Source organism: Bos grunniens, chromosome 11, assembly GCF_055505025.1.
Source record: "Bos grunniens cultivar Pamir isolate PY7600 chromosome 11, Bosgru_T2T1.0, whole genome shotgun sequence".
Classification (NCBI taxonomy): domain Eukaryota; kingdom Metazoa; phylum Chordata; class Mammalia; order Artiodactyla; family Bovidae; genus Bos; species Bos grunniens.
Window position 1 is genome coordinate 98,291,177 of NC_141175.1, and position 13,906 is coordinate 98,305,082.

A 13,906-nucleotide genomic window follows, 5' to 3' on the forward strand; every position below is an offset into this window, starting at 1 on the left:
TTGGTTTCCCTTTGCTCCAGAGATTTTAACTAAAGGCTGTGAGTCTAGAGAGAGAGCAGGTGGATTTATGAGAACTGTTCTTGTTCTAGAGACACTGTGAACCATGTGCTTCTGACTCAGTGTCTTAGGAAGCCATGGTCCCTTCTGTATTTCATGAATCCTGCACATGGGGGCCCTCCCACCACCCCCACTCCCTACATGGCCCAGCACCCCATCCCCAGCAGCCCTTCTTCTGGTGGGGGGGAGCAAGAGGGGGTGGTCAGGTGTGTGCTCTGGGGTCAGCAGCTGTTTATGTTCGCTCAGCACTCATGAAGAAGATCAAATTGCACCTGCTATGATAGCCCTTAAATGTCCCACGAAGGTGTGGTCTGTAGAGTAAGTTTTCTAAATGTCCAAGTAGAACAGACTTTGTGCGCTTCCAAGCCGTGGAGGAGGAGGTGTGCACAGAGCCTTGGAATCCGCCTTTGGTCAGAGGTGCAGTGCCACTGCCCTTCCTTCCTGCCCGGGCTTGCAGGGACCATGGCCCCCCTCAGCCCTAGGGGTGTGATGTACTCGGCAGCCGAGCCCCCTGTTCCATTGTGGGGCCTGAGGTTGGCGGAGCGTGGTGCTGGGCTCTGCGGGCAGTGGTGGGGTCCACTCCCGGTTGGCTTGCACCCTTCTCTCTCTATGCCTCACAAACTCCGCCCCTGTGATTGCAGGAGCGGCCAACTCGACGTGCGGGAGCTCATCTCCCTGTACCCACTCCTGCTGCCCACGTCCTCCTCGTTCACCCGCTCCCACCCGCCCCTGCACGAGTTTGCAGACCTCAACCAGCTGACACAGGGTGACCAGGACAAGGTGGCCAAATGCAAGCGCTTCCTCATGAGTTACCTGAACGAGGTCCGCAGCACAGAGGTGGCCAACGGCTACAAGGAGGACATCGACACAGCCCTGCTCAAGCTGTATGCCGAGGCCGACCACGACAGCCTGCTGGACCTGCTGGTCACTGAGAACTTTTGTCTGCTGCCTGACAGCGCTGCCTGGCTGGAGAAGCACAAAAAGTGAGTGTCTTTCCATCCCCACTCCAGATGCTCCCCAGGGGCTCCCCGCCTGGCCCTTCCCTGCCCCCTACCTTCAGATGCTGTTGTGCTACTAATGAACCAGAGCGACTTCTGAGTCCCACACCTTCCTCCAGGGACCACCTGTCACCCTTGGGTTCGTCAGCCCCATCACGGTCTGCAGACCAGACGAAGGGGTCTCAGAGACCACTCAGCTTCCATGTCAATCACTCAGATGGGTCCATCTCTAGGCGACCTCATGGACTGTAGCCCGCCAGGCTCCTCTGTCCATGGGATTTCCCAGACAAGAATACTGGAGTGGGTTGCCATTCCCTTCTCCAGGGGATCTTCCTGACCCAGGGACTGAACCCGCATCTCCTGCACTGCAGGCAGATTCTTCACCGTCCGAGCCACCAGGAAAGCCCCTCCACACTAACTCGTTAATGACAGAACATGCCGTCACGGGCCTTGTGAGTCAGCGCATCGTCCTGTCTTTTCCATGTTCCTTCTCGATGGGATCGGCCTGTGCTAGCTGCCACATGTGTGTTGGTAAAATGATAGCTCACTTCAGCCACTGATGACCAGATTGAATAGAGAGGCAGATACCTGGATAAGTAGATAGAAAGGCAGGCTTCCTGATCCTGTGGGCGAAAGGGATCAAACTCTGCCTTCATTACAGGCATGAGCTGGTCAGCACCCATCCCCTTGCTGACTGACCGCCGGGTACCATTCGGGCCTGTCTGCAGTGATGACCCGACTAGACCAGCTTCATCCTGGGGGCAGGGGTCTAAGCCTTCCGGGCCTGGGCTGGGGGTTTCTTTAAAAATGAGGGGTGTTGGGTGCTCCCTGTAAGATTCTCTGTCCGTGACCTTTGTTAAGCATGTGACATGGCCGAGGTGCTCGTCAAATCCTGAGGGGACAGGGGCTCACAACCCAAACCCCGTTCAGATGCAGGACATCACGGGCTGGTGACTGGTCTCCATGCAGGCGGTGTCTTCTTTGGCCGTTTCCCTGAGTTTCCAGAATGCACTGTGGAGCAGAGTGATTCATGAAGGAACCAGACAATGCCCTGCCCTCTCGTGGCAGCGACGCTGCGACTTGGGACGGGAGGGTCCGGCGAGAGAGTGTAACTCTCTAAAATCTCCCTAGAGAAGAGAAGGGTTCCAGGGGATAGTGTAGTGTCTTTGCTCTTTGAGGGGAGAAGTCTGACAGTCCCTGAGGCAGCTTGCCGGGAGAGGAGGGGGACCAGGAGGGGACACCCCTAAGAGCTGGGGAGGTGGGAACAGCTCTCGATCCAGGCAGTTCCGTGTTGTCACTGATCCTGTCCACTTAGAAATGAGAACACAAGGGCCACAGAGGGCGAGCTGCTTGCTCAGGGTCATACAGTCCATGAGTGATGAAGCCTGAATTGAAACTCAGGGCCCAGGACTGTGGGTGCCCCCCTGCCCCTGCCACCCTGACTCTCCGTGACCTGTTCTCTGCCATGCCTGCATGCTAATGGCCTTTCTTGCAGTTCAGAATCCCCCCTTCCAGAATAGCTCACACAGCCTCCCTTCCAAACAGTCTTAATTCCCCGTGATGATTTTAATGGTGCCCTCAAGAGATGGGAAATCATACTAGTATTGGAAGTAAATTGTAAAGCAATTCCCAATGCGAGTTTCCATCGTATAATTGTAGTTTTACTTTTCAGCTTATCTTAGATTTGAATATGGTCCTTTACAGAAGTTGATAGGGAATGCATTTTCATATGATACGTAAATAAACAGAGGTGGGGGTCTTTCTGCTGCTTCAAATGTGCTGCTGATCTGAGTTGAATAGAACACGCGGGGCTGGGGGAGGGCTGGGCATCGCTGTGGGGCTGCCGCCTGCAGTTTGTGGTCAGCAGAGGGTGCCCTGACCCTGTGCTTTCCTGCAGGTACTTTGCTCTGGGCCTGCTCTACCATTACAACCACCAAGATGCCGCTGCGGTTCAGGTGAGTTCAGAGGCTTCTAGGTGTTGCTGTAAAACCACGTTTAACTCTGAGTTACTTGAAAAAAAAAAATCACAGCTTGGTAGAGACCGCTCTTGCCTGATCATAGCCCTTTTTCCAGAACAAGAGTGACACCTTTTAAGAAAATGAATTCCCTGAGAAACAGCAGCCTGGGATTTTCTTTTCTTTGCCTTTCCGTCTTTCTAAAGAACATTGTTAAGACTGAGTTTTTTTAAATGTGAGAAAAATAGGATTTCATACTGAGCCACCAGGCCTGCGACATCATTGCCTTATCAGAAATTGAGACTGTGAGTAGTAGTTTGTAATTTCTACCATTAATGACAGCAAGTTTTGTAGGCAACTGAGTTATCCATCATCTGCGACAAAACCAAAGCTGATTAAGGCCAGTCGCTTGCCCGTGGGACACCACTGGTCAGGGGGGAGCTGGGGTCTGAGCCAGTGCTCCGGGCCTTGGCAGGGGTTCTGTGCTCAGATGTCTCGGCCTGTCTCTTACGTCTTTTGTGAGCGGCTGGGAACACCAGCAGTGCTCACAAACTCATCAAACATACCTGCCTGCTTTGAGAAACTATCACGATAATGTGATTGTGGAATAGGTAAAAAAAAAATTTAAGAGCAGATTTGGGAGTCTAAGATAGCATTTTCATTTTTTTAAACACCAAGTTGTAAGAATTATGGTTTGCTTTAAATGTATTAATAACAGCAGAGCTGCATAGAGAGGAATTTATAAAACTGAAGTAATTAGGAATAAATCTCCATCTATGGCAGAATTTTTTTAATGACACATTTCAATGATTGTGTGAGTAGTTGGGTTTAGGGAATTCAGCACTGAAGAAATTAGTAATATAGAAAACATTTGTACACTGGTATCAAAATTGCAGCATTTACACTGCCCACCTGTTTCTTGGGCTTCTTTCTGGGAGTGTGGTTCAAAGGTCAGTGTGGACAGGTGGGTGAGGTCTGCGGCACAGGGATGATGCAAGACAGGCTCCCAGGCAGCGCCCATCTCTTCCACCCCTCGTGATGCCAATTCATTCTGAGTCTCAAAGTAAGATTCCATCTTCACGGCAGGGAAGTGCCTGAGTGAAATAGCAAAGGCCTTTATTATGAGAATCTACCCTGAGCCTCGTGCCCACGGGGGTGGGAACACCAGGGCACAGGGTCACTGAAGTGTTAGAAAGCACATCTGAGTATGACAGCCCAAAAGGGGCTTCAAAATCAGGAATTCCTATGATGGAGAAGGTGGAAACGCCTAGCTGATGGGTGCAGGTGAATTTCTTCTCTGTCCAAACACTGTCAATGATTATTTTATTTCAGGAAAAACATTTTATAATGCATCCACATCTCCCCATATTTTATATTTACTATTTGTATTACTGAGATCTCACGAGAAAGAAAAGAAAGAGAACTTGATGCTTTATGTTCTTGATTTCTTAGGCCATGTTCTCTGTATTTTTTTCATCTATTAGAAAAAAATTAAGATGGACTTAAGCCTTTAAAGTTTGTGTTACCACTCTGAAATATATCAAGGCCAAGTAAGCACATGCACATCCTCTCTAAGCTAGTTCTAAGCTGTCTGTGTCCTTCCATCCCACCTGTCCCGGCTCCCCCTCTCCAGCTCTGGGTGAGCATCGTGAACGGGGACATTCAGGACTCCACGAGATCAGACCTGTACGAGTACATCGTGGACTTCCTCACCTACAGCACTGACCCCGACCTCGTGTGGCGGCATGCCGACTGGGTCCTGCAGAGAAGTCAGGAGGTTTGTGCTTCAGCAGTGCCTTTGCAGGCGGGCGGTGTGTTTAGATGGGCTGGGGAAGCATCTCCAGGCTGGTCACATGGTGGAACTGAGACTTGGGTCCTGGCTCATAGAACTCGGAGTCCATGCTCATCAGAGCTATGCTGTGTTTTGGGGTTGTGGAGTGTGTGTGTGTGTGTGTGTGTGTGTGTGTGTGTGTGTGTGATGGAGCGTGCATGTGTAAGTCCAGGGACATGCTCCCCCTGACCCCCACCACCTCTGTAGCATTTCTTGGAAGATAGTGTTGCACTACGAGCTCCAATCGACTGTCGGGAGGCGGCCTGGAGATGCTGGGGTCCCTCTCGGGTCATGCACACAGTTTGTCTGGGTGTCTGGAGAACCAAGTTGACTGAATCTTCAGCCGCTTATATCTTCTTTCACTTACCATAAGTGACCGTCCTTCTTTCGCTTGATCTGAGTGTAACAAAGCTGTCGTTTCACAGATTGTGGAAACCTGCTATCTATAAATGTGTGATTCCTTAGTTTCCAAGCCTTTTACTTATTTATTTTTAAGATTTTTTTTTTTTTTTTTTTTATGTGAACCTCTTTCACAGTCTTCATTGAATTTGTTACAGTATTGCTTCTGTCTTATGTTTGGGGTCTTTTGCCCCTGAGGTGTGTGGGATCTTCACTCCCTGGCCAGGAATTGAACCTGTACGCCCTGCCTTGAAAGGCGAAGCCTTAACCACTAGACCGCCAGGGAAGTCCACCCCCAGCTTTTTTAGAAGGCCCAGCTGGAGCTCTGGGTCATTTCCTGTCTCTGTCAGCACTCCACACTGCTCTGGTTTTCTGAATCATCACGATTTTGACAGTGCTTTTACCCAAAGCATGCAGCGCTCACAATAAAGATAAGATGGGGTCTTTGAAAAGCACGCTGACCAAATGGCTACTTTTCTTTCAGGTCGGAGTTCAGGTTTTCACCAAGAGACCACTAGATGAACAGCAGAGTGGTTTTAACCCAGATGATATCATCAGTTGCCTTAAGAAATACCCTCAAGCCCTGGTTAAGTACCTGGAGCATCTCGTCACAGAAAGGAGACTGCAGGTGAGGCCCGGCTCTCAGGCCAATATCATGGGTTTGCTGGGGCCCCATGGGGACCTGAACTTGGCCAGTGGGTCTAACTGAACGTCTTATGTTCCTGGCGCTCAATCTGTACTTGCGGGAGGTCAGAGAGGGAACCAGACATTTGTGAAAGAGACCGGAGGCCCAGGTGGCTTGTTTTCACCCTCCACCTCTTGTCCCGTCCACTTTCATTTTTCTTCTTTGTTTTTCTTCCTTGTTATTATTCTTAAAGGAAGTGAGTGAAGCTTCCTTTCTTTGGAGGCAGCTAAATCTTGTGGGCCTTACCTAAATCCTGTGGCCCTTACTTCTCAGAATGAGATACTTTCCCCTAGATTCTGTTTCATTCTGCTTATTATTTATTCGGCTGCATTGGGTCTCAGTTGTGGCACGTGGCATCTTCCTTGTGGCATGTGGGCTCTTTCCTGTGGGCTTAGTTGCCCCCCAGCATGTGGGATCCTAGCTCCCCGACTAGGGATCAAACCTGCGTCCCCTGCATTGGAAGGTGAAGGCTTGACCACCGGACCCCAGGGCAGTCTCCCAAAAAGTTTATATTCAGGTCCTCCATCATGCTTTCTGAAAGCTTTCTCTCCAGTACTTGCATTCTGTTGACCTGGAGCCCCTGCTCACATCACACATCTGGGCTCCCACACATGCCATCCGGGGCCGGGGGTGGGGCGGTCTCTGGGCTCCTGCACATGTCGTCAGGGGCGGGGGTGGGGTGGTCTCCCGGCCCCCTGCACATGCTGCCCGTCTGCTCACCCCTATCCTGCAGAAGGAGGAGTACCATACGCACCTGGCTGTCCTCTACCTGGACGAGGTGCTGCAGCAGAGGCCCTGCACCCCCGACAAGGATGCAGAAGTGACTGAGACGCAGGCGAAGCTGCGACGCCTGCTCCAGGAATCTGATCTCTACCGAGTCCACTTTCTGATGGGTGAGTGGACCCACGTAGCCTCTGTGGATAAATGTCACAGGGTGCAGGGGGGACAAGGCGGCGGTCTGTGAGCCTCTGTGGCACCGAGTCAGCCTCCCGGAGGCCAGGGATGCCTCCCATCTGTCCTCTGCCCTCTGGCCACAGATAGGCCCTTTAGCCAATGACCCAGAGGCTGCCCAGGGTGCTGGGAGGTCTGTGCATTCACTGAGCAGAGCTGCTTTGAACTTGCTCACTCGGCTTTGAAGCACTCTGATCAGTTCCTTCTGAGGCTCTGGCTGTGACCATGACTTTGCTGGCTGGCACTACCCCCAGCAGCCCGCTCAGCCACTCCAGGCTGGGAGGAAGGCATCCTTCCTGGAGGGGGTCCAGTTTTCACTTCCTCCAGGGCAGGGACCGCAGTGTCCGTGTTGTCTGGCAGAGTGAACTGTCTCCTGCTCTATGGGCACCATGGGATTTCCAAGTTGTCCTTACTGGGTTAAAATACTTCTCTTTAGCAGCATTTAACTCCCAATCCTTTCTCATGGTTCATGGGAGGTGTGTCCTGTATGGACCCCACAATTGAACTCACAGGCACTACACCATCACGCCTGGCAAACCACTGGCCACGTTTCCATCCATACATAACCTTGTTTATGTGCATTCTGTTGAAAATACTTTATTTAGTGTATATTGTTGATTCACTGACACTGACCTCATGGCCAGAAAGAAGCACATGACTCAGGCCTGAATGATGTTCCCATGAAGAACTTTGTCCCAAGGCACCTGGCAGTCCTCCTGTACCTAGACACCCCCAAACTCTGTTACCCAAGGCGGTGTCCAGGTAGCCAGAGTGGTGGTGTTTAGGGGTGTCTGGGCATCCTGGGGGACTTCTCAGTGGCTCAGCAGTAAAGAATCTGCCTGCCACTGCAGGAGACACAGGTTTGACCCCTGGGTCAGAAAGATCCCCTGGAGGAGGAAATGGCAACCCATTCTAGAATTCATGCCCAGGAAATCCCATGAACAGAGAAGCCTGGTGGGCTACAGTCTATGGGGTCGCAAAAGAGTTGGACGACTGAGCAGCTGAGCACAGGCAGCCTGGGTGGTGGCGTCTCGGGGTTTCCATGTAGCCAGAGTTGCTTTGGGCTCTCTTAAGCTCACAGTGCTGGCAGGCAGGTGCACGGCTGGACGTCCCCCGCCTGGCACGGGCACTTCAGTCCCTCACTGGCAGGTCCCACCCCGCAGACAGGACCCGAGGCGCCAGGCTGCCCCTGGAGAGCGCCATCCTGCACGGGAAGCTGGAGCAGCACGAGGAGGCATTGCGCATCCTGGTCCACGAGCTGGCGGACTTCCCGGCAGCAGAGGACTACTGCCTGTGGCGCTCTGAGGGCCGCGACCCACCCTACCGCCAGCGGCTCTTCCACCTGCTCCTGGCTGTCTACCTGGGCCCTGGCCCTGCCGCGCCCGCGCGGACCGTGGCTGCCGTGGACCTGCTGAACCGCCACGCCGTGGAGTTCGACGCAGCCCAGGTGCTGCAGCTACTGCCGGGCACGTGGTCAGTGCAGCTGCTCTGCCCGTTCCTGATGGGTGCCATGCGGGACAGCATCCATGCCCGGAGGACCACGCAGGTGGCTGTGGGCCTGGCCAGATCTGAAAACCTCATCTACAAATATGACAAGGTGAGAGCTCGGCCCTCCTGGGTGAGACGTTTAACGTTGATGTTAACCCTGGAAAAACAGTCTTGGTCTGTTTTCTTCTCTATGACTTCGACACAGGGCATGTGTGGGTTACTTACACAGACACAGCTGTGGGAGCCAGGCTGGCAGTGGTGAGGTTGGGGCAGTCTCCTGCCCTGCAGACGCCAGCGATCAGGAGAGCAGAGGGAGGTTGTGGCCAGGCCCCAGTCCACACCGCAGGTCATGGTGGCACTCCGTCCACCCAGCACATCCGTGCAGAATTGGCTGTTACTGTCCCCTTTCACAGAAGGGGGAGCAGGGACGTGGGGTGTCACAGAGAGCACACAGGAGCCAGATGTGGACCACAGGCCGGTTCAGAGCCCCATTCTTCATCCTGTCTCCATCCTCCAGGGCTGCTGTAACAGATAAGAGCGAACCCCACAGGCCAGGGGCTCAGATGACTCACAAACAGTTCTCCCTGTCTGGAGGCTGGAAGCCTGGAGTCAAGGTGCCGACTGATTCAGTGTTTGGGAGGCCCCATCCTTGCTATGTGCACATGGCCAGGCGTGGGCACCAGTCTCCTCTAAGGGCCCTGCAGCCATCATGGGGGCCCCATGATGGGGCCTCCAAACACCGTCCCGCTGGGGGTCAGGGCGTCCACGTAGGGAGAGATACAGGCATTCAGTCCATAGCAGCCCCAGCTCATCAGAAGCTCCTCTCTGGTGAGGCCCTGCGTGTGCCCTGCGGCTGGCAGGATGTCCCTCCAGAGCAGGAATCTGCAGGTTTCTCCCACTGGGGAGACATCCTTGACCTCCGCCAGTGGAGAAGCTGAGGTCTGGAGGATCTGGCCTCCCTCCTCTGACCCATCCTTGCCCATCTCACTGTTTCCAGGACACGTGGAAGGAGCAGTGGGCCTGCCGTTCCATTCAGACAGCCTTGATGTCCACCGGTTCCTCTGCCTGTGTCCCGTCTCTTCCTTTTGTGCCTGGTGAATGCCTCCTTGAAACCCAGGCTAACCTCTCTCCCTTGTGAAGCCTTCCCATCCCTCTAAGCAGACTAGCACCCCGTGTGCTCACCCAGTGCCGCGCCTGTGGTGTCCCTTCCCCTGTGAGGCTTTGGGTACTCTGAGGGCAGGAGCTTCCTTTACTGATCTCCGTATTCCTGAGCCAAGGCTGGTGTCATCTTGACGGCATCAAATGTTTTTTGAACGACTAAAGAAACTAACAAATATGGTGATTCCCCAAGCCACCAACAGGCTGACTTGCTGGGTTTACTCACGTGAATTGTGCAGAAAGGCTTTTAACTTACAGAACTCAAGTCCTGTGTTTCAGATAGGAAATGATAAAGTTGTGTTAGTTAGTTTCGTTAATTACCTTTAAAGAAAGGAAATTAAGTGTCCTGGGACAGGTCATGAATGTGCTATGGATAGACCACGTGGCTTGGACCGTGTCTCTTATCTGGCCTCACTTTTCTGGTGTGCAGACAGGGGTAGCAGGAATTAGATGACTTTCTTGGCCTCGTCAGCGCTAACGCCCCATGACTGCATAATGACCTTTTTGAAAGCATCAGGGCTCAGAGAACGTTTGAGAGAGGATCTTGGTGAACAATGCCTCAACCAGAGAGGAAGCAATTACTTTTGAAAAATAAGAAGGCAGTTTTGTAGCTTTTTTGATTTTTCTAGTTCCTGAGGATAGTTTTGTTTATTTTCACTGCTGAGATTCTGTTTCCAGAATTTGATGTTCAAGCTGTCCCCACCAGGGATGACTTTAATAACTACCCAGGGGGCGATGCTCGTCAGCTCTGAAAACTGGTCACAGACATCTCCATCTTTTCTTTCTGCAGATGAAGCTGAAAGGAAGCTCCGTTCGACTCTCAGACAAAAAGCTTTGCCAGATGTGCCAAAACCCCTTCCTCGAGCCTGTGTTCGTTAGGTACCCCAACGGTGGTCTCGTCCACACCCACTGCGCGGCCAGCAGACACACAGAGCCCAGCTCCCCCAGCGCCGGGGCTCGGACTTGAAGAGGCAGGGCCTTGGGTCCTCAGCTAGCCTGCCGGGTGCGCAGATGGGAGGCTGTGACTGTGCTCTGTCGGCCGTCCCTGAGTGCTGGGGGAATTCGGTCCATGGAAAACAGGCTGGGGCCAGCCCCCTGCCTCGGATGGAAATGGACAGTCCCTCCAATAGAAACATGCCAGGTTTCCGCGTCCAGGGACCTCGCCGCCCATAACAGATGTCTGTTCCCTGAGGAAGTGAGCCTTCCTGTACAGCCCAAGCAAGTCAGACCCCCACCCCTCGCCCTGATCTGTAGACGCGTGTCCACACTGGAATCGTCTGCTCCAGGGTAACAGCGGTGATCTCGTCCTGGTCGGTGAGTGGCTGGAGAACCCAGCTCTTCATCCTGATTGTCCGCCCACCGGCCACACCCGGGCTCTGCCTCTGCCCTGCAGGACTGTTGACCTTGGGGAGGAATTTTTGTTCTTTCCACTTCCCATCTGGCTCCCAGCCCCCAAAAGATCTGCCTGGGTGCCCCACCCTTCCTTTTGGGGTAAATTCGTTCCCTTCTGGCTGTCTGGAGAATGAGGCTCCGAGAAGCCTTGGACGCGCCTGGAAGAGCTGCTCTCGGGTCTGGAGTCATCGGCGGGGGTGGGAACCCACGGCGTGTGGCCTGCTGGTTTGAAACTCCACGATTCACATGGTCGAGCAGAACCTTTTATTTGAAGTTCTGTCCTCTTCGTGGTTTTTCTCTAGTTTGGAAATTCACCCATCATGTTCACTAGGGACGGTTTTCCTTATGAAAACATATCCGCCCTTGATCACTTGGGAAATTAAAAGGGAAAGGTATGAGCACAAGCCGGGTGTGTTTGCTGGGGCTGCTGATGGTCGCCTCCACGCTGGGTGGGCTGGGCTGTGGGTGACAGCTCCTCCTGCACTGGGGTCGTCACCCTTCCCGGGGGAGTGCTGCCCCACAAGGAAGCCCAGGCAGGCTGCCTTACCTCCCAGCACTTTACACGCCTGTGCTGCGGCTTCCCAGACACACAGAAGTCTCCCACAACCTCGGCATCGCAGGCCCGCATCCACTCTTGCCTCTCTGTCCAGCATCTCGGGGAAGCTGACTCTGTGGTTACTTCACTGCCCTCCTCTGAATTTCGTCCTGCTGATGACTGACTGACCATCAGGGACTAAGAAGAAAGATGCCGTGACCCCTACCATGAAGCTTGGCAGATACGCATCAGCCTGTGTGTGTGACGGGAAGACCCCCAGACCTGGCCTGTGTCCTCAGCCCAGGCCTTACGGACCAGGTGTAGAGCTCACCCACCTTAGAAAGGATCTGTACTAATAACCGTCCGTGTGCTCGTCCCTTTTGTGATTCGAAGGGGCCGGGAAGCACAGGCACCCACTCACCCTCCCAGCTGTGTCTCAATCTCTATAGAGTCAACGGTGAAGAAATTCTTGCAGCTCGGCTGTGTGCTGTGTGCAATACTGGCAATCAAAGCCGAGTCACGAGTCTTGCCCTGCAGGTGGCTGTGAAGGCATGGTCATGTTCCTGGGGACGTTATCCTTACAGCTTGTGAGTTTGGGTTTATTCCTCAGAGAACGAGCAGCTAGGACTTGGAATTCTGCAATTCTGAAGGCACTGTTTCTCTCCACGAGATGGGGACAATCCTGGAAAAGCCTCCTGGTTCCTAACTCGGGGGCACAGGTCTTTCTTTGCTTCACACTTTGATTGATATTTTGGCGTTTGTTATCCTTTAGAATAATGGAACTAAAGTTGAACAGTTTTCTATCTCTACTGAGCCCTCAAATGCAGCAGGATTCTGTGACCCTGTGCTGAATTGTAAAAACCTTGCCTCTCTAATCAGCACCCCCACTGACCAGGCCCCTTTCTCAAATTATATTTTTAGAAGTTCATGGTTCTTTCCAGAGGCCTGCTCTTTTGTGATCGTACCGTTGATTAGAGGAATTAGAACCGTCACTCGTTCCTTTCCTCCCTGGGTCAGTTTGGTGTCACCTACCTAGTTAAAACAGCATGAAGTGGACACAGCTGACATTAATATTCTCTGGGCAAGACTTCAATTTCATGAGCTGTTAATCTGCTGTAGCTTATCAAGCATCCCTGTGGGAGGGTCGAGTGGGCTATGGAGCCTTGGGCCTGCGCTCCGAGCTAGAAGGACCCGGGGTGTGCTTGAAGGGGATCCGGGGGCCTTGGGTCCCGCCCTCAAGTCCCTGCCCATCACACAGCCAGGGTGGCCTGGGCTTCCTGCTCGCCCTCCTATGGAGACCTGGCCCTTTACCCTTTAACCCCTGGATGGGTCCGAAATACACAAGATGTACAAATGTAAACTTGTTGATTTTATTAAAAATCCTTTTAATTCTTTGTTCCTCCTGTAGTTGTTTTTTTAAATAAAAGTTGTCTTGGTGAGAGGATGGCTTCCACCCCCAGGTCATCCAGCCTAAGGGGGTCCTAGAACTTAGTCCTCAGCCCTGGTGGCCCCTCCCAGCTCCATTAAGGACTTGTGTTGGCCTCCTTGCAAATCCTTAGGTGTTACTTCACTGAATTGTAAGCGATGCACTTCTGTCTCCTGTGAAGTCTTTAGGTGCTCCTGGACACCTTAAGGCCTTTGGATTCATCCTGCCCTGCACAGTTCAACAAAGGAGATTTCTGGTTACTTCTCTGACAGGTCACCTTTAGCCAGATGCTCCTAAAGAAACTTTCTGCCCTTCGGTTTCTGGCCCTGAATATATTCCGGGGATGTTTGTGTGTGCGTGGTCGCCAAGTCGTGTCCAGCTCTTTGCCACCCCCAGGACTACAACACACCAGGCTTCCCTGTCCTTAACTATCTTCCAGCGTTTGCTCTAATTATGTCCATCACAGTCTCATCCTCTGTCACCCACTTCTCCTGCCCTCAATCTTTCCCAGCATCAGGGTCTTTTCCAGTGAGTTGGCTGTTCACATCAGGTGGCCAAAGTATTGGAGCTTCAGCTTCGGCACCAATCCTTCCAATGAATATTCACCATATTCTAGATTCTTTTTCAATACAGTGCTGTTGAAGTTGTTGTGTGGTCGTTAAGTAGTGTCTGACTCTTTGCAACCCCATGGACTGTGGCCCACCAGGCTCCTCTGTCCGTGGGATTACCCAGGGAAGAATACTGGAGTGGATTGCCATTTCTTTCTCCATGGGAACTATCAGACCCAGGGATAGAACCTGTGTCTCCTGCATTGGCAGGCAGATTCTTTACCACTAAGCCACCATGGAAGCCCAAGTTGTGGAAGAGTATAATCTAAATTTTGCACACACAAAAATCTACTTTTAATGTAATTTTTTTAAACTAGAGAATCTTCAACTTTGGGTAAAAAAGAGGTTTCATTCTACAAGGAGAAAATTACCTCTATAATATTTTTTTTAAAAAATCAGTAGGTATTATTTTTAAAACTTGTC

General features: G+C 52.4%; 1 protein-coding gene across 3 annotated transcripts in view; it reads left to right on the forward strand.

Annotated features, from left to right (window-relative positions):
* TGFBRAP1 (transforming growth factor beta receptor associated protein 1) overlaps positions 1–12,848 on the forward strand; it is a 33,933-nt gene extending 21,085 nt beyond the window's left edge. For 2 of the 3 annotated variants that reach the window (XM_086327762.1, XM_086327763.1), the window contains 7 exons: positions 699–1,040; positions 2,953–3,010; positions 4,644–4,787; positions 5,725–5,868; positions 6,659–6,818; positions 8,040–8,473; positions 10,313–12,848. In XM_086327762.1, coding sequence (XP_086183888.1) covers positions 699–1,040; positions 2,953–3,010; positions 4,644–4,787; positions 5,725–5,868; positions 6,659–6,818; positions 8,040–8,473; positions 10,313–10,489 — 1,459 coding nt within the window. In that variant the 3' untranslated portion in view covers positions 10,490–12,848. Of the gene's footprint in view, positions 1–698; positions 1,041–1,379; positions 1,508–2,952; positions 3,011–4,643; positions 4,788–5,724; positions 5,869–6,658; positions 6,819–8,039; positions 8,474–10,312 lie in introns of those variants that run through there. The other variant, XR_015137347.1, reaches the window with a different exon arrangement.
* Positions 12,849–13,906: the final 1,058 nt, after the last annotated feature.